The 27177-nt window shown below is 42.6% G+C and overlaps 1 protein-coding gene and 1 long non-coding RNA gene across 5 annotated transcripts; one reads left to right on the top strand and one right to left on the bottom strand.

Annotated features, from left to right (window-relative positions):
* MMAA (metabolism of cobalamin associated A) lies at positions 1-24873 on the top strand. 4 transcript variants are annotated; one of them, XM_060299713.2, is made up of 7 exons: positions 1-30; positions 7997-8500; positions 11109-11231; positions 14008-14178; positions 16944-17029; positions 19224-19373; positions 20384-23297. In XM_060299713.2, the coding sequence occupies exons 2-7, from the start codon at positions 8056-8058 to the stop codon at positions 20669-20671; spliced, it is 1263 nt and encodes a 420-aa protein (XP_060155696.1). In that variant the 5' UTR covers positions 1-30; positions 7997-8055; the 3' UTR covers positions 20672-23297. The 4 variants fall into 4 exon arrangements, with proteins under 4 accessions (XP_060155696.1, XP_030734009.1, XP_030734012.1 ...); XM_030878149.3 differs by lacking the exon at positions 1-30 and adding an exon at positions 58-234; XM_030878151.2 differs by lacking the exon at positions 1-30 and adding an exon at positions 8630-8738 and having other exon boundaries at positions 8370-8500; positions 20384-24873.
* On the bottom strand, positions 14682-22710 carry LOC115864454 (uncharacterized). Its single transcript, XR_009564060.1, has 2 exons — positions 22115-22710; positions 14682-20998 (listed from the first exon to the last, which is right to left on the bottom strand). It is a non-coding gene; the product is annotated as an uncharacterized lncRNA (long non-coding RNA).
* Positions 24874-27177: the final 2304 nt, after the last annotated feature.

Here is a 27177-nt window from a genome sequence, read left to right as displayed (position 1 = left end):
GCTGGGCTGTACTTCCGTGGTCGCGGGTGGGTGAGTAGGGGCTGGGGGTAGCGCGCGGCGTCCGGAGTCCGGCGGGGTTCCCGCCTCGGGTCGTCGGGGAGCCCATGTCGGCGTCGCGGCGCCCCCTGGAGGATTTGGGGAGGGGGAAGGAAGAAGAGGCTATTATTGAGTTGGATGATGTCGGGGGTGCGGGAAGTGTGTGGACAAGCAGGCGTTGGCAAAATGGGTTCAGAGGTTGGTTTTCTCCTTAGAAAGAAAATTCTCTTCAAACAGCGTTTTAAAATTTTCATCATTTTGGACAGGCTTCTGAGTTTACCGTTGTGCCTCAGTAAGGCAGTTTTGGTAAGGTGGCTGGTCCCTTGCCGCTGCCAAACCTAATGGTTAACCAGAGGATGGGTCGGAAAAAGGCACAATAGTCCAGGTTAGCTACTACCAAAGAGGGAAATTAAAACTCATCTTTTATGGAATAAAATCCAGGATATAAAAATAGGGTGCCAAAAAAAAATAGGGTTCAAACCGAAAGTCACAAACAGCATCTAGGTTCTGTCAAATACTGTGCCGGGCGCGGACTAGGTCTCTTCCAGCAGACATACTGTATTCAGATAATTTGTTTTTATCATTAGAAAATGAAAGACAATCTAAGCCAGAATGACCTGAAAAAATTTAATTATCTTGAGAGTTGTGCCTTAATACATATACTTTGGAAAACAAACACTACTATAGCTTTTCCAAGTTGGTAGAAAACCAAAAGTTTCCCGAAAGCCTGTGCAGATTCCTAATCATTTTGGGGTCTACAATGTCCAGAATGTTCTTTTATGTAGTAAAAACTTCATATCGTTTTGTGTGCAAGGTAATAAGAACCAGACAGTTCAGTTCCTTTAAGGGCTGTATTCTATTAGGAGAGACAAAGAAACGTGAAAAGTTATATAATGGTAAGAAATGTAAGTTACAGCTTGAGATATTTGAAGATATCGAAAATCCTTTATTTGGCATGGAAAGTGCTGGTGAATGCTTGAAATGAGTACCCCTCAGCTGATTGTTGCCATGTGGGAATGTGGGTCCCTCATACACAGATATGATTTTCTCCAACACAGGCCAAAAATCTCTCTCTTTGTGCTTTTTCTTGATTTTTAATATTGTTGGCAACCTGCAGTTGTGCACTCACACACCCTCTGTGGGCCAGGAACAGGGAGTTTGTGACATCTGCAGACTATCACCTGAGTACTCAGAAATAATTGGAATCAAAAGAGCAAGAAGTTCCTGGAAACTGATAGGAAGGGATTTAAGAAGACTGGGGTTTAAGCTGGGTTGAAATGGAGAGGTGTCATGGAGGGGAAGGATGTGAGGAGTGAGTAAAATCTCAGTGGGGAAAGCGAACAAACAGCAGGTTTGGAAGATAATTAGTTAACTCTCCTTAGGAGAGGTCTGAGAAGGCAAGTGCAGTAAATGGAGGACAACTGGTTTGGGAAACCCTTCAATACCAGACTGGACTTTATCCTCCGGCACTGGTTCTCAAATTTGAGCTTACATCAGAATCACCTGGCAGGCTTGTGAGACGGTGGCAGGCTTGGCCTCCACCTTCAGAGTTCCTGATTCCGAAGGTCTGGGGTGGGGCTTGAGAATATCCCCTTCTTACTAGTTCTCAGTTGATGGAGATGCTACTGGTCTTGGGAGCACACTTTAAGAACTACTGTCCTAGGGTGTGGGAAACTATTGGAGGAATTTGAGGTGGATCAGTAAGGAGATCACATTCATGGTTCAGTATGAGTCTTGCTGTGACGTCCAAGATGGAGGACTGGGGAAGAGAGAAAAGAAGTTTCCTTAGAGTTGATTAACGCCTGTCCATGCCAGGCCCGCTCATGCACGCAATTTCATTTCATGCTCACTTTGACCTTGATGTGTAAGTCTTAATATTTTCATATGGAGAATAGTAGAGACTGCCCAGGTCCCATAGCTAGTCTCAGAGCCCCTTAAGACTAGTTCAGGTTTGAACTAGGGTAGTAGCAGTGGAAATGAATCAGGACATTGACTGGTGATGGAATTTAGAAAAATCAAGACTTCCTCAGAAGATTGAAACCTGAAAGTAGAAATTGGGAAATAGTCTTAACAGAGAGTGATAAAAGGTAAAGTGGACAGAGAACTTTAGAATATTCCCTGCATGAATTAAGTGTGTGTTCTGTATTACTCTGCTATAACAGCGACCTATTTAAAAGCTGCTTGTTTAAAAAGTCATTCTGTTCTACCAAAATTTCCTGAAATTATTTGAAAAGAAGAAAGTAAAGCCTCCTGTGGGGACGATGGGAGATGGTAACCAGATTAATGGCATCTGACAACTTATCTTCACATCAAAAGTGATTAGCATTGAGGAATAGAAACACATGGTGTAAACACTGCTTCGCCTGTATGAACTGTGCTGTGCCGCAGACACTGACCTAATGTATTGATTTTGGAAATCCTGGATGCTTTTTCTTGCCAGAGTAGTTATTGAAATTGAGAATATTCATTGGATCAATTTCAAGACAAATATTCCAAGTCAGACTGGCTGCTGCCGAGCAAATTTTTAATGAAGGAAAACATCCATATACTGAAATAGATTTTAAGAAGGAAGTCCTAAAAATATATTTATACTGTGAAATCTAGAAAAATGTAAGTTTTCAAACACTGATCAACTGAGTAATCAGCATAATGGAGTTATTGACCCATACAAAACTATAGCATACATTCATTCATTTATTCTGTGAGCCCTAAACTGTGAGCCATAAACTGTGGATCCAACGATAACTCGGTCTAGGCAAGACTGACATCTTAAAAAATGGTCACAAAACGATGTGATTAGCACTGTAATAGAGGGATGTGACCAGTACATGATGACAGGAGATAGAAATGCTGACTGAAGGGGTATAGAAAGGAGGCCAGGGAACTGTCTATAGAGGAGGAGACTCTTGAGTTGGTCTTGACAGCTGAGGAGGAATTTGTGAGATGATTAAGGCATTCCAATCAGAAGGAACATCACGGACAATGACCAAGATGTATAAAAGAGTGTGGGTTTTTCTGGAACCTTTGTGCAGATCAGAATAGTTACAGCAATATGGTAAAAGAGGAGGGGGATGAGTTAAGTTGGAGAAGTAGATAAGAGCACTCAGAGAGAGTACGAAAGATTTATGTAATGACTGGCTTGGCTGGATTGTAAACCTCATGATGTTGGGAGCCATGTTGGACCTGTACACGAGTGTATTCCAAGGCCTTAGCAGAGTGCCTAGCATATGGTAGGTTCTCAATAAATAGTTGCTGAATGAATGAACAGGTAAATCATAGAAAACAGTTTTTTTAAGATAAGATAGAGGGAACTTTTAAAGTGTTTTAAGCAGTGGAGTAATATCGTCAGATTTACATTTTATGAGGATAAGTGGCAGTATGGAAGGAAGATGGTTAATAACGACCATAGAAATGGCTATAGTAGTTTCTGCCTATTGGTAGATTGCAATCTGCATTTTAAGAAAAAATAGAAAAGAGTATTAGAGGATATCACATGTAATAGGGTTAAATAATGTTTTATGAAACTTTTATTTTAGTTATATGTATGCCTGTGTGTTGACTGATGTAAGTGTATTTTTTCCTATGGACTTTGATGCGAGTTTGAAAGTCATTATAGTAATGTGGACATGATGGTGGAGAGAATGGAATGGATATAAAAGATATTTTGGAGGAAAACAAATGTGGAAAACTAGCACCTTAAAATGCTGCTGTCCATATGAACCCTCTTGCAGGGAAGGGGATGCACTTACCCAACCTATTTCAGTATTTTTGCTTACTTGATGTTTTTCATTATATATTAATAAGTTGACATTCTGGTTTATTAGGAATGGCGGTGCTTTGAAGCATCTTACTGTGTGTTGTAAATGCTGCAAAATTTCTCTTATTTTGGTAGTGCTCAGTTTAAAATTGTAGGATGAAGCCATACTCTTAAGAGTTGTGAAAATTCATTGAAACAGTTTGATTTGATTATTGGCCAGGTTATTAGATTTCTTTCCATAAGAAAGCAGGAAAAGCTGCTTAGTTACATGAGCGGGTGGGAAGGCCTTCTCCCTACCTGCATGACTTTGCCACTCCAGTAGACTTAGTCTGTTCTGCCTGCGACATGTAAATAAGGGCAGAAAGGTGTTCATACAAGGCAGTTATATTGGCTTTTAAAAAATTTACGAACTCCTTTAAAATCTGGTTGATGTGGTTAAAATGAGTTTAACTATGTTGGGCACTTCGTTGTCAGGTGTGAATTATTCTGTGGAGCAAGAAAACATTTAAAAGTTTTAGAAATTTGGTCTGTTCTGTCACCTAATACATTATTGGGATCTCCTACTGATAAGGTTTGCACAGAAAATGTAAACTAATTTTTCATCTTGGCCTAAGGGGGGAAAAAAGAGAGAGAAAGAAAAAGAAACAAAATGAAGATAAACAGCCTGCCATAATCATTCCATACTCAAATGTGGAGGGTTATTTGGTGTTCCCTTAATGTGGCATGACTCCACTCCTCTTTTTATACGAGAATCTAGAGTTGACGCCAAGATCTGGAATTAATAAAAGGGCATATTTTAAATCGAATCCATTCTTTGCTCCACTTGGGGAGGGGCAGAGTTACTAATATCTATTTCCCTCTTAGCCAAAGGAGGTTTCCTTTATTCTAAAGCAATTTATTAAGACAAAATGCCACAGAGAGTCAAAAGACCTGTGTTTGAGTCCTGGCCCTACCACTGGTTATGACTGTAGTCACCTAACTCGCTCTTGGTTTCCCTTTATTAAATGAGAATAGTAACAACTATCCAACTGTCCTCATGGAATTGTCTGGGAGAATAAAGTGAAATAAAGTAGTTGAAAATGGTTCATAAACTCTTGAGTGACAAGCAAGTGGGAAATGAAATAAGTTCACATTAGCATTTTTTTGAACCATTGCAATGCGCCAGGCTCCATGGCAAGCTTTGGGGATCCTAATGTGGACAAGAGGGTCTTGAATCCGGCTTCTCCTCTCCGTCCCTTAATGCCTTGCCTTGGCCCAGGTCCCCATCATCTCTTTTGAGTCTTTGCTAGGCTGGGCTGTATGTTACCAGGATCTGGTCACTCGACTTCTTGCTGCTGCTCCTAGTGTTATCTCCTAAACACCAAAGTTGATTAGGTCACTGCCGTCCCTGAAGATCTCTGTTGTTTCTCCTCCACCAAGACAACATCTACTTCCTTGGCCTCAGTTTACATCCTGATTGGGCTTCATTTTTTATCACTAGTTCCATATGTATGTATGCCAGGTTTCTGCTTCACTGAATTACTCAGTCTTCTCTGATATGGCAGGGAAGAGACCAGGTCCCAGCTTGGCCTCTGTACAAGTATGTCCTCAGCCTAGAAGGCCTGCCTCATCCTTCTTCAGCTTTGCTTAACCTTTCGGACCCAGCCCTGACATAGTCTCCTGCATGACTTGAACCCTCTCCTCCCACAGGAGAGTTAGTTTCTGTAACCTTGTCTGTTCCCACAGCACATTGTTCTTTCTTTGGACACGGTGTTTATTACTCTGTGAGCTGTTGAAGTGCTGGGATTACATCATTTAGGGTAAGATAAGGAGGCTGTCCACCTAAGGAGGTGTAGTGGATTGAATGGTGGCCTCCAAAAAGATATGTCCACGTGCTAATCCCTGGAACTTGAGAATGTGACTTTATTTGGAAAAAGGGTCTTTGCAGATGTAATTAAGTTAAGGATCTTGAGGTGAGATCATCTTGGATTATCTGAATGGTCCCAATTCAACAACAGATGTCTGCACAGAGGAGAGACACAAAGAGTAAGCCGTGTGAAGACAGAGGCAGAGATTGGAGTGTTGCAGCCGTGAGCTGAGGACCCCTGCAGGGAAGAGTCCCCTTCTAGAACCTTTGGAGGGAGTGACATCCTGCTAACACATTGATTTCTGACTTCCAGCCTCCAGAACCATGAGAGGATAAATTTCTGTTGTTTTAATCCACCGAGTTTGTGGTTAATTTGTTACAGCAGCCTTAGAATACTAATACAGAAGTTTATAGTACAGTGACTGGAACATAATAAAATATCACTGTCACCACCCTCAAAGACACTATTATCGCTATTATTTTTGTAACCAACCTAGCCTGGGACCTGGAAGGTAGTACCTGCTCAGAAAGTAGCCTTGCCTGTTCACTTTCTAGTCTGGTGGCAGTGGTGGTGGTATGTATGAGAAAGAAGTGTGTTTAAAGGTGGTATCGAAAGAGAGCCAGAATAGAGCACCTCTTAGTTTTTTTTGTTTGTTTTAAATGTCTTTTTGTGTGTTTATGTGAAGGGCGGTAGTGGATGTTTTTAAGTTGTTTTTTAGAAACATTTTTACACATTTTAAAATAAATTGTCCTTTTAGAAGACTAACAGTAAAATGATGAGCAGTTATATTTCTAACAATAAAAAAATCTTAAAATGTTTCTTCTTTTTTCCTAATAAAACATTATTTAGCTAAAATTAATTTTGTGCTGGCCTTGGAACACAATTTAGAGAGGGACTTGGGAGCCACAAGGTAATTTATTTCATGTGCTACAAGGTACTTGAAAACCAAAAATTTCAAATAATCATAAATGCAGACTTGGTAGGTGTTATGTATTGTTTGTAAATTTTAGTTTGCCACTGGAAGCTAGGTCTATGACCTAATTTTTACTAAAGTTTTATAAATTGGTGTCGTAGTAATAAGAGCTAATGTTTATTGAGCTCTTACTATGTTCTAGGCACTGTTCCCAGCTTTTTATATGAATTAACTCATTTTGTTCTAGCTTTCCTAGTCTCTTCTCTATTCTCTTAACTCAAGAGGAAGCTGAGGCACAGAGTGGTTAAGTAACTTGCCCAAGGACATGATAGCTTAAGTGGCAGAGACGCAGAGTGGCCCTGGCTCATAACCTCCACACTCTCCTGACTCTCAGTGGACCCTGTCAGCCTTCATTGTCTAATACAGTCTGAAGCGGAGAATATCAGTAGATCTAAGCGAAGGGTCCTTATCCAATCCTATAGTGGCTCAAACTTTAGTGTGCTTACCCACGGAGATTCTGATTCCTGGGGATGGGGATAAGCATTTTTTTTTTTTTTTTTTTTTCCTGCGGTACGCGGGCCTCTCACTGTTGTGGCCTCTCCCGTTGCGGAGCACAGGCTCCAGACGCGCAGGCTCATCGGCCATGGCTCACGGGCCCAGCCGCTCCGCGGCATGTGGGATCTTCCCGGACCGGGGCATGAACCCTTGTCCCCCGCATCAGCAGGCGGACTCCCAACCACTGCGCCACCAGGGAAGCCCCGGGATAAGCATTTTTAATACGCACCAAGGTGGTTCTGACCGTACTTTGAGATGCCCTGGATCAGGTTCCAGACAGTCCTCACGGTTCATTTCACACGAAGGCTTGTGGTGGTGGCTTGTGTGCTTATGTTAGGCCATTCTTTGTGTATTATCTGTGTGCCAGGTGAGTCTATTGAATACATACATGGATCTAAACTTTTGCCTGAATGCCTGCCTTATTAATCACCTTTCTTTTATGGAGATGAATAAAAGGCCAGCATCAGAGGGATTTTTTTTTAACCTTTTGAATGAGCTTTGGAATAGGGTATATTCGATCTGAGGAAATCGTTATGATGGATGTAAGGTTTGTAGACGGAAGAAAATAATCATGACATAGAATTTCTACTCTATTGGGTGTTTTTTTTTTTTGGTATGTTTGTTTTTTGTTTAAAAGAAAATTTTAATGTGTACTGGACTTCACAGCAGAGCAGTAGTTTCATGATTTGGGTTACTCTGAATATTAACTGTGGACAAGGAAGGAGTCCTTGCTCTTAAGTTTGGGAAGAAACTTTCATGCCTCTGTACAACCCAAACCCCTGATTATGTGTGTTTTAGAATCTAGGGAGAACACTAAGCTTGCAGTTTTACTACTTCCGTATCTTAGTTGCATGTTGAACTGGCAAAATATGTTTTTCTTTCTCTTAGGGAGTCACGAATCGCACTGAACCAAAAAACGTCCAGCCATTTCTTCAGTTACAAGCAAAATGAATATTCCCATGCTGCTCCAACATCCTCATCGGGACTTCCTTAAAGTCCTTTTAAGAACACTTTACCGACGTTACCACTTCATCTTACCCTCAAGTACTCACCTCAGATCAGGACTCCCATGTGCTCAGCCATTCAGTTATCTCGGACTCCATCATGCAAAGTGGATGCTGCCGTCAAATGGTTTAACAAGAAAATTATGTCTGCAAACAACCTTAAAGGAACAGACAGAAGGACTTTCTGATAAAGAACAAAGGCTTGTGGATGAGCTTTATACTGGTTTAATCCAAGGGCAAAGGGCCTGCTTGGCGGAGGCCATAACTCTTATAGAATCAACTCACAACAGGAAGAAAGAGCTAGCCCAGGTGCTTCTTCAGAAAGTGTTAGTCCGCCACAGAGAACAAGAGAAATTAAATAAAGGAAAACCACTAGCATTTCGAGTGGGTCAGTCTTTGTTTTTTTGGGTTTTTTTTGTTTTGTTTTTTGTCCAGTAAATATTTTTCTAAATTCTCTCTTCTTTTAAAATAAGTCTAAATAGCTTATGATCTAATGGGGATTTTTTTGTCCTTGCAGAATTTTGGAATGAATTTTGAATGCCTTTTCTTTGTAAATATTAGTCTTGTTACGTGGTGGGAAATGCAATGGCCATTTGAACGAAGGCTCTGTATTTTAAGAGAATAAGGTGAGATTCCTCTTTTGGCAGGGATCTCGCTGTGGCTCCCAGAACGGAAACGTGCGCAGGAAGAACTGTTCACCAGTTTACTCCTTTCTCTCAGTAGAACTTCTGCTTAATAGTCTAAAGTGACTTCCCTGCTGTTGTGGTTATAGCAACCATAATTATTCTTATCACATTTCAGAATTCTACTTCTTAGGTGTTTCGTTAGTCTTTTCTCTAAGCAAGTCTCACTTCTTTCAGATACTTTAAAAAAAAATAATATATTTATTTATTTATTTTTGGCTGCATTGGGTCTTTGTTGCTGTGCACGGGCTTTCTCTAGTTGCGGCGAGCAGGGGCTCCTCTTCGTTGCAGTGCGTGGGCTTCTCATTGCGGTGGCTTCTCTTGTTGTGGAGCACGGGCTCTAGGCATGCGGGCTCAGTAGTTGTGGCACGCAGGCTCAGTAGTTGTGGCTCGCGGGCCCTAGAGCGCAGGCTTAGTAGTTGTGGCGCACAGGCTTAGTTGCTCCGCGGTATGTGGGATCTTCCCGGACCAGGACACGAACCCGTGTACCCTGCATTGGCAGGTGGATTCTTAACCACTGTGCCACTAGGGAGGTACCTCAGATACTTGTTTATTAGAGTTTCTGGAAATGGCTTGGCTCTAAGCACAGCCAGCTAAATACCAAAATGCCTTTTAAAGGAGACACCATGTTCATTTGCTGTCTAAAAATATTAGGTGTTCACTTCTTGAACAGTTGACCTGTTTCTGTAATTGCAAATAAGCTTGTTATATTTTCGAAGCTGTGCATTATAGAACAATCTAGACGTGTTTGACCAGAAGGAATTAAGGCAGTTTTGGGTGGAGCGAGCGCCTTTCATGATGGCAAACTAGGTGATTCCAACCAACCCTCGCACTATAAACAACTTAAAATGGTGGACAAAGTGCATAAATTGTGTGAGGAATGGGTAAATATACTTAAAAGTGGATTGGCATTACTTACGTCTCAGTTTATTTGCAGTATGGGGCCTAAAACCTCCTAGATTTTAGGGTAATGGGGCCTAATGCTTTAAAGATAATTTCCAAAAGAGCTCACCAACTGCTGTTTGTACTAGTCCACATTTCCCCCTCACCTTATTCTTCTGCCCTCACTGCGGGGACTCTTTCTGAGAGTACTGCGCTGGGTGTTAATACTCTTTATGTATTGTGGACAAAATAGCAAATTCCCAAAGAGAAATTCCAGTTATGACAGAGTGTTTACTTATTAGGCTGTAGAGAATCTTTGAAGAGAAAATGTCCAGAAATACCTAGAGTTAACCAGCAACTCATACATAACTAGCAACTCATAAATTTGCAGCACTATTCTGCTTCTTCCATCCAGACCTTATGAGGCCAGATAAACCTGAGTCTTTGTTGCAGTTGTTTTATCACCATGGTAAATAAAAGCAACAAATGTTTATTCAGCACCCATTAAGACAGAGACCTGCCCTGAAGATTGTGGTATGTCGCCAAGCATACCATATGCCATACGTACTTTATGTAGTTACAATTAAGTGCCTATGTTTTCTAGATTTTATTGAACATATATATCTCCTGATGCCATGTGCTATTCTAAACATATTGCAAAATTAACTCATCTGATCCTCACAATAACCTGAAGAAATAGGTGCTCTTATATCCATTTTATGGCAGAATGTACTCAGGTACAGAATGATTACGTGACTTGCCCAAGATTACACAGCTCATAAGAGGTAGCGCTAGAAATAGACCTGGCCGACTGGCTCCAGAGTTTGTGTTCTTGCCTGCCATGCTCTGCTAACTCTCCAAGTAGGGGAATTTCCTGCCTTTCTTAAGATTAAAAAAAAAGAAGTTTTTTTTTCAGGATTCAGTTTATATTATTTTCTTTGAGTTATGAGTGAGATGAAAAAATTGTATTTCATAAGTAGAAAATTATTTTCTCAATCACTGGGAATTTCTGGAGTAATGAGTTGTTCTTCCAGTGGAAACATAGCATGGACAGAATCGGGGTGGGTGGAATAATCATTGATCATGATGAGAGGTGGGCAGATGGTGGAGAAATTCAGCACATTAACAACACAGGCAATGAAGTCTGCCCCCAAAGCTCTACGTTATACTAAAAAGGCAAGTCACATTTTGTCATTTTTAAAAGCGAATCTGGTGAACATATGGAACTCTGACTTCTCTCCCTCCTGTAACCCTATTACTCAGGGACTAGATAAATAGGTAGATTTTCGTTTACTGCTTTAGGAAGCGTTAAACTACATTAATGACGGTTTTAATAAGGAGAAGTAGAAGGTAGTCTGGTATTTTAATAGAACTCATCATGGTGCTGATTTCATTTATTTCATTAAATTACAAAGTCTGTCTCCACCATAGGATTGTCTGGGCCTCCTGGTGCTGGGAAGTCAACCTTTATAGAATATTTTGGAAAAATGCTTACTGAGAGAGGGCACAAATTATCTGTGCTGGCTGTGGACCCTTCTTCTTGTACTAGCGGTGGTGAGTATTGCTGCTGCTTCGTAACTTGCAGAGGAGGGGCTTGTGGAGTGGAGCCGACTCTCTGTTGCAGTTTAGGGGGAATCTGCACAGACGGGTGTCTTCTAACCTCTGGCTGAGTGTGGTCTCGGTGAAGGAAGGGAGGTGGTGGGTGTGAGGTGGAGGCTGAGGGAGGTGTTTGGGGCATCGCGTTCTCCAGGGGAGGTTAGCTTACAGGTAACCTAGGAGTAGCCTGGGTAGGTAGAGAACTAGGAGAACAGGTGCCAGAAGTTGGAGATGATCAAAAGTCAGTTTCACCCCTTTGTCTATCATACCTGAGGCTCAGCCCCTTTTCCTTCTATTGTTTTTCCTGGCTCCATCAGCCCCTACGCAGTTCAGAAAATGACTTCTTAGTAATTTCCCCATATTGTAACGTCTCTTCTCAAGCTTAAAAAAAATCTTCATGCTCTGTTTAACTTGTCACCTGTTTATATTACATGTTCAGTTAAACAGAAAGCTCTTAGGGGGACCATGTGATATACTCTGTTCCTGGCAGCACTTAGCCTAGTACGTTGCACACAGTGCTCGGCAATTACTGATTTGAGGTCATGCAGTCACTCAAAGTTTAACTCGCAGCTCATCAGAGATAAAATGAATAAACTAAGTTCCCCAAAGGATCATTTAAGGGAAACATAAATCATACTATATAAATACTCAGGAAAGCCTTTTCTTCCCTTACCCCTCTTGATGATTGAAGCGTCTCACATGACAGTTATTCATTTAACAAGTATTTCAGCACCTATCGTAGGCGAGGCCCTGTACAAAAAAGGTACTGTGTGGTTTACTGTTGAATAAGATGCAGTTCTCTTGGCCTTATGGAGCTCTATATCTCACGAGGGAAACAGACGGGTGCATGCAGGCCATTACAATGTAATGTGTGTTGCGAAGGGGGAAATACAGGGTGTTTTGTGGAAGGGTTTGGTTTACATCCTGTGGGTTTAATGCTAAAAAATAAATACAATATCATATTTCAGGGGCCTTAGGTCAATAGAGAGGTGGACAATTCCTGTTACCATCCATTGAGAAATTTAGCTGAGAACATTCACAGTCTTTGATTCACTATAATGAAAGGGTTAACCGTAAAGTAAAATTTATACTCGCAAAGTTCAAGATTAAATCCATGTCAGTGTATTATCCTTTTTTATAGTCTAAGAACTTCGTGAAAGGTAAGCACTTGAACAAAGAATTTATTTATAGTGGCCTTCATTTTCACACAGGTGCAGAGACTTGCCTCCCACCTTCATAATACTCTAGAATACTTGCAATAGCAAAAGAAAACAATAGTTTGAGATAAGAGTAGCGGAAATGGTGACATAAGATAACCTGATGGAAGTTACGTAGCTATGTGGTTCCTAACCTTTCTCAGACCAAAAATGAAGGTCCTTTTCTCAGGTAAAAATACAAAGACTCTGAAAGAAAAAACTGTGCAAGGATAAACAGGACGCTCTTACCTTTTCATTGTAACAGTAGATACATTTGAAAATAGCATTCCATTGAAGTTTGAGAAGCCTGTAGTCAATCCCTGTTGTGCTTCGGACTCACGGGCCCCCTGCAGTGGGAGCTCGGAGACCTCCCTAAGGCTCTGCAGTCACCAGTTTTAGATTCACTGGCAAAGACAATTGTATGGGAGAGTAATTTCATAAATGTTTCAGTTCGGTGTGTTAGGATCTATAGGATAATAATGTAAAGTGTAGCTTTGGCAGACTGTTGACTTACACAGAGATGATTTCACCCAGAAAATTACTTTAGAACAAAGTTTTATGTCCAGTAAATAAGGTAGTCGAGCTCTGTTGGTAGGTGTATGCTGGGGCATTAGAACCTATGAGAAGTCAAAACTGGAATCATCAAGGAAAAGGTCATATCTTTAAGGGACTCCTCAGTGTTTAGCAGCAGCTTTGGAAAGGTGAGCTCTTGAGCAGAAATTAAAATTCAGGTTAGAACAGCACTACACTTTCAGATGTTACTACGTGGCTAAAGGAGAGAAGGTAAAGGTAATTTCACTAATTCCGGGGCTTTCAGTCTTCTAGAATTTGCAGGTACGGGTGTTTGCCAGAATACTGCAGTACACACGGAAACAGCAACGGTTCTATTCCACAGGCATTACATTAATTGCATTCAGTGTACAAGATATGTAAGACATGGTCCTATAGACAAGCAACTCAGTGAAAGCAGAGTTTCTCAACCTTGGCACTGATGACGTTCTTTGTTGTGGGCAGCTGTCCTGCACATGGAAGGATGCTTAGCAGTGTCCTTGATCTCTACCTACCAGATGCCAGGAACACCCTTCCCTCCAGTTGTGACAAGTACAGATATCTCTACACATTGCTAAGTGTCCTCTGGGGGAAAAAATCACTCCCAGCTGAGAACCATAAACACAGCAACGTTAAGAGGACAGTAAAGAACCACCCCACCTGGAATGGAAGATTGATTTGGGGATTAGTGAAGCTGAAATTGGACAGGTAAGGTAGGCTACATTCTGAGGGCCTCCAATGCAAGACTGAAGAATCTAGATTTGAACCTCTGGTCAGTGGGAGCCATTATAGGTGTTGAGGGGCTTAAAACATTAAATAGATTAATTTGGCATCGTTACATACATGGTGTTGGAAAAAAGCTTAATAATATGAAATACAATTTGAGGTTTGGGGAGAAATGTCCTGAAGCACTTCCCCTAGGAATTGGCTGATTGATAATTGGCCCTTATAGGTGTTCCATGATTATAAAATGTAACTGTGTGTTTTAGGATCACTCTTAGGTGATAAAACCCGAATGACTGAGTTATCAAGAGATATGAATGCATACATCAGGCCATCTCCTACTAGAGGTACTTTAGGAGGTGTGACAAGGACCACAAACGAAGCTATTCTGTTGTGCGAAGGAGGTGGATATGACATAATTCTTATTGAAACCGTGGGTGAGTGTGATTTTCTATTCTATAACAATAAAATACTATTAAAATGAATGTTGCATAAAGATGAATGACGGCTAATTTCATTTTGTTCATTCAGCAGATACTTACTAAAGAGGTAATTAAATATAAGCTATCTCAGACTCTGTAGGAGATATGAGTATATAGACTATAATCCTTACCCTTAAAGAAAAGAAAGGTGAGCCCTGTGTCTGGATAACTGTTATACAAGGTGGTATGTTTTCAGTGCTGGAGAAACTGTCAGCATTAGGATGACCTATGGAAACACTAACATAACACCCATTTTATTTAAGCAGAGTCATATGTCTGCAGTATTCACTGAGAAGATTAGCGTAGTTGGGCACCTCATGTTTTATTTCACCTTTATATCCCTAGCACGTGGTTACACACAATGAAAATACTGAAAAGGAAACCCCAAGAACTTCACATTCCCGTGGAGAGACAATTTGTTATATTACTGTGTGATCAATGTTTGTGACACAACCTGATTCAGATTTGGGGGATCAGGGAAGACTTCAGGGAGGAGGTGACAGTTGAACTCAGTTTTTTTGTTTTTTTTTTTTTGGCTGCGTTGGGTCTTTGTTGCTGTGCACGGGCTTTCTCTAGTATGTGGCGAGCGGGGGCTACTCTTCGTTGCGGTGAGCAGGCTTCTCATTTCAGTGGCTTCTCTTGTTGCGGAGCACGGGCTCTAGGTGCGCAGGCTTCAGTAGTTGTGGCGTACGGGCTTAGTTGCTCCACGGCATGTGGGATGTTCCCGGACCAGGGCTCGAACCTGTGTCCCCTGCATTGGCAGTCGGATTCTTAACCACTGAGCCACCAGGGAAGCCCCCGAACTCAGTTTTGAAGGGAGGGTTGGAGTTAAGTAAAGTATGGGCTTTACTTATGGGCCTTGACTGAAACACAGGAGTGAGCGAATGTGGCCCAGTCAGGGCACTGCATTTTGCGCAGGATCCTTAGAGCATGGAGCACGAAGGCAGGGAGTGAAGACGTGGGCTAGAGTCCAGGAGTCCATCGTCTAAGGGCAGATGGAGGAAAAGTTGCCTGAGTAGTGGTAGGAGAATCAAGGGGGAAGAGGACCATAAAATCACACATATTCATGGAAAGTTGTGTTTGGCTGCATGTTTCAGAGACTCAGACTATCTCTGACTCAAACAAGGAAGAGGGTGGGTTTTGTTTGTTTGTGTATTTGTATTTTTTGTAAATAAAAGAAGCCTGGAGGCAGGCAGGCCCAGAGGTCGTGGTGGTTCTACAGCGCCCCGGGGGTGGGGGGCTCTCCCTGCTCTCCATTCTTAGCACTTAGTTTCCAGCCTCAAGGTTGCCCATGGATAAAAGACGGCTGATGAAGCTCTAACTCACCTCCCTGTTCCAGGTAGAAGGAAGGAAGAAGGGGGAATAAGGAAGGGGAAGGGCTCGGAAGCGGTATACCTCCTGGCTGGCTTTGCCCTCTTGAAAGAACTCTCCTGGAAACGCCATCTAGTGACTTCTGCTTTCACACATTAACATCTCTGGCTGACTGGTGATGTGGGGGGTCTCTGGGGGGTCTGGTGATGTGGTCTTTCACCTGGGACACTGATGCCCCTGGTGAACCTGGGGGAAGGAAATAGGGAAGGATGAACATTGCGTGGGCGACCAGAAGTCTCTGCCCCACCGAGGAAGGAGAGAGTTGGAGAGGAGGTTTAGTGGAGTGGGGCACGTGGAAGTCAGATTTAAGTGGATTGCGGTTAATGTGAAGTAGTCGCGTGAGGACAGTGGGCATAAGTTGCCTTTTTCCAGACGTTTAGCTATCAAGAGGAAGTGAGAAATGCGGGGATGAGGGCAGGAGGTTGGGAGTTTTTGTCTTCTTATTTTCTGGTCGTGTTTGGTTTTCAGATGAGAAAGACTTGAGCCCAACTCATGGGATGTTTGAGGGACGGGAGCCTGTAGACAAGGGGAGGTTGGAGATAAAGCAGAGCCGGAGCCCAGGGGAGGTGGGAAGGAAGGAGAGGCTTCTGACACTGGGCCCGGCAAGGAGGCAGCAGGGCAGAGCGTGTGTTGTTTCTGCTTCTCTGTGGGGTTGTGGGGGGAGGCTGAGGACATCCTTGCCTCTGTTTGGTCGTGAAGCAGGTGCTGCGGTCATCAATCATCGTCATGTGGGGAGATTATGGGACAGTGAACGTCTGTAGTAGCCACTGTGGGAAACAGGAAGGAAGCTGCCCGAGGGCGTTCAGCGGCATCGCTTGTCCTGTACCAAGAGGAAGATGTAGCCGATGTTGGAGCCCATGACCCTCTGGTGGCGCCTGTCCACACAGCTGAGGGATTTCTCCAGGACACTTAATGGAGGAGAGACACGGGCAGTAGGACTGATCCACGGGTGGGCTTTGCAGGGTGATAGAGGGATCAGGAGGCAAGGAAGCTGCCAGACATGGTCTAAGGTTGGAATCAGGCGCTCAAGCTGCTCACCCACGAAAGGGGAGCCGAGAAAGAGCAGCGGGAGCGAGGGGAGAGCGCAGGTCTTCACCTTCTCCATCCAGTCAGAGACCACGCTGGTGGGAGCGGGGCTGGACAGAGGTGGGGCGGACCCCAGCTTTGCTCTTCAGGCGAGGCAGCGGCATTTAATACATTGTTCAGAGGTGGCGGTTAGAGCGGGGTCAGGTTGAGTGCGTGATGGCGAGTATGAGCAGATGAACTGGAGCGGAGGTGGTGGTCAGGGGAGTCGAGGAGGTCAAATTCCCGTGAATGTTTCAATATACACGCGTGATTTAAAATTCCAGGTGTGGGGCAGTCGGAGTTTGCTGTTGCCGACATGGTTGACATGTTTGTTTTACTACTGCCACCAGCAGGAGGAGATGAATTGCAGGTAATTATTTTGACTTTTTCACCCCCCGAAACACAAAGTGTACATCTCTGAAAGTACAAATTCCCCATGTTGTGGGTTTTTTGTAAATTAAGTTGATATTAGCGTAGGGAAAGAAACATCATTCACATTGGCTAAAATACCCGAGTCAAAGGCAAACTCTCTATTTTTTTTTTTCCAACTTATAGTAGTAGAACTTATGACCTTGAGCTAATGACACAACTTAGTCTTTCCACCTGTAACGTGGGGGATAGCTCCAGCCAAGAGACCACTGTTACATGGGTGTTTGTGCTACAGCTGGTTGAAAGGTCCTCATGAGATATTCCTTTGCTTTTAACTGGGATCCCACTGTCCTAGTTTATATACTGTAGAAAGGGTTCTTCCTTTCCTCCTGCAGCAGTCTGGCATTAACTCCCTGGACTTAGCACAGCCTGCACAGGCTGAGGGCATCATCCTCCCAAGACTGCTTTCACTCCGGACGCAAGCAGCAGGCCCGGGGGTTCCCAAGTCACCCATGCCTCTGTGGGAACCCGCAGATGTGCGGGTTCCCACTTACCCCTCAGGTGCGACAGTTCACTAGGATGACTCACGGAATTCAGGGAAGCACTGCGGTACCAGCTAGAGTTTTATTATGAAGGATGAAAATCAGGACCAGCCAAATGAAGAGACACAGAGAGAGAGGTCTGGAAGGGTCCCAAACTCGAAACTTCCGTGTCCTCAGGACACATTCCCCTTCTGGCACATGCATGTGTTTCACCAGCCAAGGAGTGCTCCTGAGCTTCAGTGTCTGCAGTTTTTGTTGGGGTTTTATTATGCAGGCCTGATTGACCAAATCACTATCCACGTGATTGAAGTCAGTCTCCAGCCCCGCCCTCCCCAGAGGAGGTCAGGCTGCTAGTGCATGGCTCAAAGCCCCAACCCTCTAATCACGTGGTTGGTTCTACTGGTGTGCTCAGCCCCCATTCTGAGTGATCTTGCATAAACCCAGGTATGGTCCCAGGCATGGTCCCAGGTACCCATGGCAAACAACAAAGTCACTCCTATCACTCAGGAAACTCCAAGGATTTAGCAGTTTCCTCCCAGGAACCTTGGGACAAAGACCAGATAAATGCTTTTTTTTAAAAAATTTTTATATTTATTTATTCATTTTTGGCTGCGTTGGGTCTTCGTTGCTGCTCACGGGCTTTCTCTAGTTGTGACGAGCGGGGGCTACTCTTCATTGTGGTGCGCGGGCTTCTCATTGTGGTGGCTTCTCTTGTTGCTGAACACAGGCTCTAGGCTTCCGTAGTTGTGGCACACAGGCTCTAGAGCGCAGGCTCAGTAGTTGTGGTGCACGGGCTTAGTGGCTCCGCGGCATGAGGGGCCTTCCCAGACCAGGGCTTGAACCCGTGTCGCCTGCATTGGCAGGCGGATTCTTAACCACCGCGCCACCAGGGAAGTCCCCAAATTCTATATTACACAACACCTCCCCTTCAGCTGAAAAATTCTGAAAAACTAGTGACATCAGACTCTGGATGCTGCAGTTTAGAAACATTAACTATTAGAATTTAACCACTGAAAGTTACGTTTTAAAATATTTGAAAAGAAATTTTAATCTTAGATAGCAAAATCTTCATTTTCCAAATAAGGTTTGGCCTTAGGATTTTTCTGTGTTTTCACGCAACATAATTTAAATCAAGAGATTGAGGCGTTTTTAGCCATCAGGTTATTTTTTCCTCAAATGCAAATCAAAACAAAAATGCTACATACATTTAAGGAAAACTTCAAAGACTCTTTCTGGAAATGAACATGTTAGTGACGTAGGTGTTTTCTTTTTTAAGCACCTGAATGATGGATGGTTTTGCATCCTGCAGGGTTAGCTCCCGAGAAGTGGAATCTATCATGAGGCAGTGTGAGCTGTCTCCTGCCATTCAATCATATTGTGTCTGGATGATATATTTACTCTAATTCTGAATGTATTTCAGCGTGTTAGTCTCCAAATTTGAAAGAGATATTACAGATGACTTCCATAATCCCAAGAGTCGGTGCTTTTGAGTAATTTCTGTCAATAATTGTGATTCCTAGGACCCAGGGCTTGGGAGGGTGCAGAGAAAAAGTTAGAGTGTATGACTCTCCAAACCTTAGCGGTAACTGGTGTCCCATTTTTGATGGCATGAAATATTTTAGACGAATCACTTTCTTTTCTTTTTCTCACCAGGGTATTAAAAGAGGTATAATTGAGATGGCAGATCTGGTGGCTATAACCAAATCTGATGGAGACTTGGTCGTGCCAGCTCGAAGGATACAAGCAGAGTATGTGAGCGCGCTGAAATTGCTCCGCAGGCGTTCAGGAGTCTGGAGACCAAAGGTCAGCTTGCATTCTGTTCTGCAGTTTTCACCCTGAGTGGACTGTGCCCGTTAGAAGAGAGGATGTGAGTCCCAAGCTAGACATATAATCAATCTTTGCTTGTAGATGAGATTATAATTTTAAAAACTGTGGCAAAGCCACAGAGTGTGTAGTTACGATTTTAAGTATAATCCTTCAACCACCAGAGGCCAAAGACTAGATGTGAGGCGATAAATTTGATAGCTTAATGCTTGGCTCGAGCCATTTGGATGTGATGACAAATCCATTCTGCAAGGAACCATCCTGAAGATTATGGCGCAATTAATGACTTGAGTATCTAGTTAGAGTTTGAGTAGGAAAGAACAGGCTTTTGATGTGGTAACTTTCCTTCCCATTATGGTTGTCGGGTGATGTTTTCGATAAGGAAAAAAAAAACCCGTAGTAAGTGATGCAGAAATACTGATGCGGACGCTTTATCTGTAGCAGGGCCCTGTGTTATTAAAGAGTAACCTATAATCACTATAACGAGAGCAACGGTGACACTTCTTGCTGTCGGCTCCCGGCACGTTGTCTGTGCTGCGTCTGGAGATACCCATGCTCGTAGCACCTGCTGAACCAGGCAATTTGACGGAGGGAATGGGGCTACTCTCTCAGCTCGGTTTCATTTTCTGGCTCTCAGCCCTCAGGGAAACCTACGTAGCATTGCCCTTCTCATCCTAGTGACCATTTCCCAGTTCATCCCTGTGGTCTCTGAAGACCATTCGAGCAATCCCCAGTCAAAATAAACCTCTGAGCTAAATAATAACGACCTTGGATCAGTGTCTTATTTCTGCTTTGCACTTAGTAACCTTAGTAAGTTACCTTAGTGTAGTTCTCAGTGTGTCTACTTTGACACGATGAGAAAATGTCTCATTTTTGTCGCCTGCCTATTGCCATAGACTGTAAGACTTAATTGGCAAATGCCAGAGTCCCCATGACAATGTTTTCTATCGTTTTAAGTAAAATAGTTCTGGTTCTTCCCTTTTCAACAGGTAATTCGTATTTCTGCCAGAAGTGGAGAGGGGATCACTGAAATGTGGGATACAATGAAAGAATTCCAGGATGTGATGCTTGCCAGTGGGGAGCTGACTGCCAAGAGACAGAAGCAGCAGAAAGTTTGGATGTGGAACCTCATTCAGGAAAATGTGGTAGAACATTTCAGGACCCACCCCACAGTCCGGGAACAGATTCCTCTTCTGGAAAAAAGGGTTCTCAGTGGGGCCCTGTCCCCAGGACTAGCAGCAGACCTGTTGTTGAAAGCTTTTAAAAGCAGAGACTAATGAAATACTTCCTATCCAATAACTTTATATATCTTTTCATACATATAAAGTTATTAGATAGGGTGCACTTCATTTTAATAAAGTATTTTAATATTAAAAGTCACTTGCATGCTTATATTTTCAGTAATTCTCTTGTGGTGCCCTCGGCCTCCTTATCTGTGAACTGCGCTTGGAAAGTGGAAGAGCGTTAGATACGGATGGCAAAGGTCAGGCAGTCAGCAGCATTTGTAAGGTAACTGCTGTACGTTACTCAGCTCCATTACTTTCTGTTCTTATACACGGTGGCCTGTAGGATGGTGTCTTCTCATCAGTCACAAGCAGAGAAAGCTGAGGAGGACAGAAAAAGATCATGTACCTTAAAACGCTTTCTTTGATCCTCTATTCTCTGGGTTTCCAGAGAAAATGTAAGCAAGAGTGACCACATTTTTGAAGTCTTACTTGAGGCTAGAATAATACACAGTGGGTTTCTAAGAGCTGAAAATCGTGATCGACATTTGGTATGCCAGACTACCTAGGAATTTCTGAAATGGCCATGTACACGAGTAACAAAACAGTTGGAATGTGTAGGGATGTGAACACAGTTTTACAGTCTGTCGTCTAGACTTGCGGACTCCCCACGGTAGGTAGGAGAGCCCAAAGGGAACTGGGGAAATCAGCCACAAATAAGGTGGGTTGTAATCAAAGGTTTTTGCTTCTCTTCCTTCTTGGCCATTTGACTTCATATTAGCATCTTAAAAATCTACTTTATTCTTGATGGTGAGGAACAAGTTTTGTCCTCTGGAGGAAGCATGGCACAGTGATTGAGGGCTTGGGTGCTGGCGTTGGGACTGGTGGGTTTAAACTTTAAACCCAGACCAAGCACTTATCGGCTTTGTGAGTTTGGACGAATAACCTACCTTTCTCAGTTTGAGTTTCGTCCCTGGTAAAATGGAATTGACATATTAACTTTATAGGGTTGATGAGGATAAATGAGATAACTTAGGAAACTTGTTTTGCTGTCATGATGGTACATGGGAAATACTGAGAGTCCTCTTGCCATTATTATTATTATGTTAAAGTTATGAGTATGTGAAGCTGTACAGACCTTATAAAAGGTTCAGTTTTCTCCCATGATCTTATTACTACCATCATGCTCTTGTGATATTTTATGATAGTCTTTAAAGCACCCATTCTAGTTAATTCTTTGAGTATATTTTACACTATTTGATGGTAGTTATAACTGTGTACATTTGAATAAAATCATTTCTAACCATAAAATTTCTCCATTGCACAAAATGTCATTCTAGAACTTTCAAACATATTCTATTCTGAGAATATTTGACACAGTATGTCCGCTTTCATTGTGACTTACCCTCCTACCTAGAATCGAATTTCTTGATTATTATTTTAGCAAGCATTCCTTTACGTTTTTTTTTTTAAGGTTTGTGTTATTGGCATACCTACCTCATATTTGAGGATTAGGAGAAACTTGGAAAGGTCATCCAGCCAATTCATCTAATTTCAGAAAGGACCACTATTAAGCCACCCTATCAGATGAAAAACTGTTTGTAGAATCAGAGAAGGAATTCCATAACTTCCCTTAGTAAGCCGTTACAGGGAATGACAAGCCTGTCATTTGTGGTACAGTGGAAGCCACAGCGGGGCACACGCGCACTGTATTACAAACAAGGCAGAGAAAGGGTGGCATTTGTTAGCCCTAAATTTTTCTATGCATTTCATCTTAGTTTGAACTGCTTTTAAGTGTTATAAATATAGTCATAAAAAGCATTAGAAAACCTCCCTTGTGTTTCTTATGTTGTTGTACCATTGGCTATGATATAGAGACCAATTTCCAAGGTATTATTTACCTTTATTTCTGTTATTTGCTACACTGGAAGCTGTATAATATAGTAAAAGATTTGTGGCCTTAAAAAAAAAATTAATGCTCCCTTTTATTAAGCTCAAAAATGCCATCGCTCCTTCCCACCTGTAATTCTACTGTGCTGGACCCCTAACCTGGTCAAAAGTACAGGTTTAGATACCCGCAGAGTCAAATCTCAGCTTTGTCACTAACCAGCCATATGATTGGGGCGCAGGTTATTTCTCCTCTGTATGCACCAGTTTCCTCATCTGTAAAATTAGGGTAAGAATAGCTGCTTTACAGAGTTGTTGAAATAATTAAATGAGATACTGTATTTAAATTGCTTGGCACTCAGTAATTGGTAGGTGTTGTTAGAAATGTTACAGTAGGCACTCTTTGTTTTACAAAACAGATTCTCGTCATTTAATTTTAGTTTGGCCAGACTACTTAGTCTCCCTGTGCCTCAGTTTCCTTATTATTAAAGGGGTTGACAATGGTGTTCACCCAGAGTTCCTGAAATGACTAGGTTAGTTAATACACAGAGTACCTGAACGTAGTAAGTGCTAAATAAATATTTAACGATGGAGAGTTGCTACCTCTTAGAGTTGTTGTAAGGATTAAATGAGTTCATCTTCCTCTGTCTTAAAAGGGTAATTCTTTTCTGAAAATAAACCTGACTTCGCTTTTGTCAAAAGCATAATTACCATTAATTTCCGTAGGTGGGTAAAAATGTGCTGTGTTCCAAACTGAGCTCCAAAATTGACAGACATTTTGCTAAAACAATACCAAATTTCAATAAAATGACTGCACTTTCTTGTACAGGTACAGCCGCAGTTAACAGTAGCTATCACGGTGCAACCTAGCAGGGAACTGTCTCTTCATAATCACCAGGATGGCTATTACCTCTTTCCCTAAGCTCTTGTGGCTATTACCCAGGATACACTGAAGACAAAAGCTCATGAACCACATACATGTGATCCTCAGTGTTTATGTTATTAAGTCTTTAATGCAGGAAGAAAACAAAACAGGAAGAATCAGTGACAACAATTCTAACATTGCACTCATCCAGTAGATTGCCATCATAGAAGTCACGACGCTACTGCCAAGAACTGGTAAACTGCAAGGGCTTCGAGAAGAGAAGCAACTCCTGTGGTCTATACATCCATGCAGATGGTGGAGCTCAGCTGCTCCTGGGCAGTCCACGTGGGGCTTCACAAGCACAAATGCTTCCTAAGGCAAACTTTATGACACTCCTCATAAAGTCCAGTTCTCCTCACCTAAGGGGTACATCTTGGGGTGCCACTGTGACCCATGTAGTGTGTTAGAAAACTCACTAAATGTCAGCGTCATTATTCAGGGAAGACTTGGAAAATGATGAGCAAGTCGAAATTTTCCTTGAAAAAGAACCTTCAGAATGAGACTCTAGACTATTTGGCTTTCTTTCCTTCGTTGTAGTATTTTGGTTACTTGGTTACTAAATTTATGAACTTTTAAAACCCATGCAACATGAATTTGTAATTCCTGCCCCATGAGGTTTATGTAAGTACACTTTTTGGTCATTAGTGGTATGTTTGATAACAGAATATTAGAATGGCACAAAAGCTGTTATACAATATTGGATGCTTTTTTTTGATTCCAGAAAAAATTCAACTTGGTCATGTAAAATGTAGATGATGCTATTGTGAGTCAAAGTACATTAATATTTACCTGAAAATTGATGCATAGAGGTGCGCTGGGGGCAGATAATTTTGCTGAGCCCCCTCAGCTTCTTGACAGAACGAGGTGAGGGCACATCTAAGTCGGTAAACTCTTCTACTCTCAGCAAGTCCAAATGCTTAATCAGTTAATGTTGCTTTTAACCAACACAGAGGCAATCATGCAACCTCGTCCTCAAAGCTCTGTACCGTCCACCTGGCTGATCTGAGGTGTGGTTAGAATTCGACAGCGGGATATCTTAGGATGATATCTTAAAGCCATTTATTGGGCCCATGTTTTGGTGGCAAATCTTGTTACATATGGAACCTAACTATTCAAGGATCAACACTGCCTTCTTATGAATAGAGTCACTTTTACACCCAAATTTTGCTGACTCAGGATTCCGTCACATCAGGCAGGACCACAGACCCCTCAAGTACTTTTGGAAGTTCTAGGGGTTCCTCACTGATTCACCAACAAGCTTAATTCTTGGGTACAGCTCACTCCCCGCAGGCTTCTGTTGGGCTCCACTGTTGTAGCTGCCGCTGTTCCTGTAGGAGAATGCTGCCCTGCTTAGATGGTCCCAAACTGTGAAACTCCTAAGTTGCCGAAATAGTGCTGCGTTCACAGAGCACAGGATCCCTGCCTCTCCTCTCACAGGCGCTGGTCCATAGGGCTGGGGTCGGGACCCACTACCACAGCATCTCTCATTGAGCTCAGCTCTCCTGTCTCTTCCCCCAGCATACAAGCCCACAATCTCTGCAGAAAACTTCCCCCACACAAGCCCCCTTTTCAAAATGTCTGTCAACCCCTGCAAAGATGCCTGGGTAGTTGGCAGTCTCTCCTTGTCTGGCAGTATCATCTTCAGTTGAGTCGTGATCTCCCAGCTTCACATATATATGATTGCTAATATTCTATCAACAACCCCTTAAAGGTATTATGACTCCCATTTTACAGGAAAAGGAATTGAGCAATAGGAATATTAAGAAATTTGTCTAAATTCACTGAGCCTAAATGTGATACATTATATACATTAGATTTAAAAAAATACTATTTTCCAGTTGCTCAGAGTACTTTATGAACCTTATTTCATACATTCCATAAGATAGTTCAGGTATTATCTTTATTTACGGATGCCTCTGTGGTATAGAATGGGTAAGGGATTTGTACCTAATTCAGATGGTAAGATCCTGCTCAGTATGTTATCTTTAAGGCCTTTCTTCTCTGTAACCTCATATATCTTAGATTTTGCTCTTTTGGAGAATGGTGCCTCAAGGTATTTCTTTCCCAGTAGGCTTTTCTGCTTACGGTTGAAGATAATATTTTAGACATTACAAAACAAAACTTAACGTCAGCTCTGTATTAGCCAGGACTCTTGTCCAGAAATGACAGAAACCTACTAGCTTGGGCAAAAAGAGGAATTTATTGGCTCATCTAATCATTCAGGGAGAAGCATAGGGGTGCAGCAAGCTTCAGGGCCACAAACAAAGCTAGGATTCTCCATCACTTCCTCTCTGTGTTTTGACGTCATTCTCCACGTAGCTGGAGAACTAGCAACCAGCGGCACTCAGGTCCAGGGGAAGGGCTTCCCCTGTCTCCAGAGATCCAGCTCTGAGAGTCTTGGGGAAACACTCAGACTGGCCTGCCCGACAAGCCATAGGTCTGTCTCCGCGGCCAGTGGTGTGGGGTGTTATGATGTTATGACTGACTGGAAACTTCTGGAGTCAGGGGAAGACCCATTCTCCAAGATAAGTGAGTTGCTAGTCACAGAATAAAGTAGAATGCCAGGCAGACAAAACAAATGTCTGCTAAACATGCTTTAATCTGTTCTGGAATAAAGTGAGATATAAATAAATGAGTGTTATTGATGTATTATTGTAAAGTGTGATCTTCATGAAAAGGTTTAATTACTTAATTATTAATATACCACCAGAACACACAAGTGAAGTTCATATAGCCAGCTGTCACTTATCTTCAAACTTATGTGAGTACTCTAACACTCTTATTTATTGAAAATATCTTTCCCTAATCCAGTTTTCCAAATATTTCCCCTAGGTTATTTTTACCCTTCCTTATAGTGAAGATGCATCTGAAAACAGGAAAAGATCAGTAGCCTAAACAGGAATGGTTAAACAAAGTATGGTATTGTTTAGGTATTATTTCTCTTTTATGTCTAGCTGATTAATAGGATATTTTAGAGTTATTTTAACCTAACCACCCCCTTTATACAGAAGAAGAAGAGGAAGGAGGGGGAGAGAGAGGGGGTAAGAGGAGGAGGAGGGGCTGTGACAGAGGTCTTTTTTTTAATTTTATTTTTTTGCGGTACGCCGGCCTCTCACTGTTGCGTCCTCTCCTGTTGCGGAGCACAGGCTCTGGACGCGCAGGCTCAGCGGCCATGGCTCACGGGCCCAGCCACTCCGCGGCATGTGGGATCTTCCCGGACCGGGGCACGAACCCATCCCCTGCATCAGCAGGTGGACTCTCAACCACTGCGCCACCAGGGAAGCCCAACAGAGGTCTTTTGATTGCATGGTTGACCTACTCAAGACAAACTCAAGAGAAGACAGACTTATTTGAAATGTAGAGGTCTCCTGAAAATCCAAAGATAGGAGTCAAACTACAGCCTTCAAGGATGGAGGCGATAAAGACTCTGATTTTAAACTCTGACATGTAAAGAACTCGGGAATCTCTACTCCCATCCTTCCAACTTAGAAAAAGCCAGTCAAATTGAGAGTCAATGACTTTTCTTGGACCCGGAGAGAAACCACAACCCCAAAATCTGGACAGACACGTGCATCCAGAGAGTCGGTCGAGATCTGCCTGCCTGGAGCAGAGACCTTTGGGGCCATAAACTGGTGGGGACACTAAAGTGGTTATTTTGTAGAACTACTGAAGTCTGAGTGTGAACTGATAGGAGAGTGAGAAACTCCTGAGGGCCGCGGTCTTACGGGAGCCCCCACTTGCGTGGGCT

This window comes from Globicephala melas, chromosome 5 (assembly GCF_963455315.2).
Source record: "Globicephala melas chromosome 5, mGloMel1.2, whole genome shotgun sequence".
Taxonomy (NCBI): domain Eukaryota; kingdom Metazoa; phylum Chordata; class Mammalia; order Artiodactyla; family Delphinidae; genus Globicephala; species Globicephala melas.
Note: the sequence above shows the minus strand (reverse complement) of the source record. Positions and strands in the feature narration are given on the sequence as shown.

What these genes read in the sequence shown, in the direction of transcription:
- MMAA (XM_060299713.2), top strand. Translation starts at nt 8,056, where the DNA reads ATGAATATTCCCATGCTGCTCCAACATCCTCATCGGGACTTCCTTAAA. An exon ending in ACCACTAGCATTTCGAGTGG is followed by an intron (nt 8,501 to 11,108) that starts GTCAGTCTTTGT and finishes TCTCCACCATAG; the next exon opens with GATTGTCTGGGCCTCCTGGT. An exon ending in CAGGAGTCTGGAGACCAAAG is followed by an intron (nt 19,374 to 20,383) that starts GTCAGCTTGCAT and finishes CCTTTTCAACAG; the next exon opens with GTAATTCGTATTTCTGCCAG.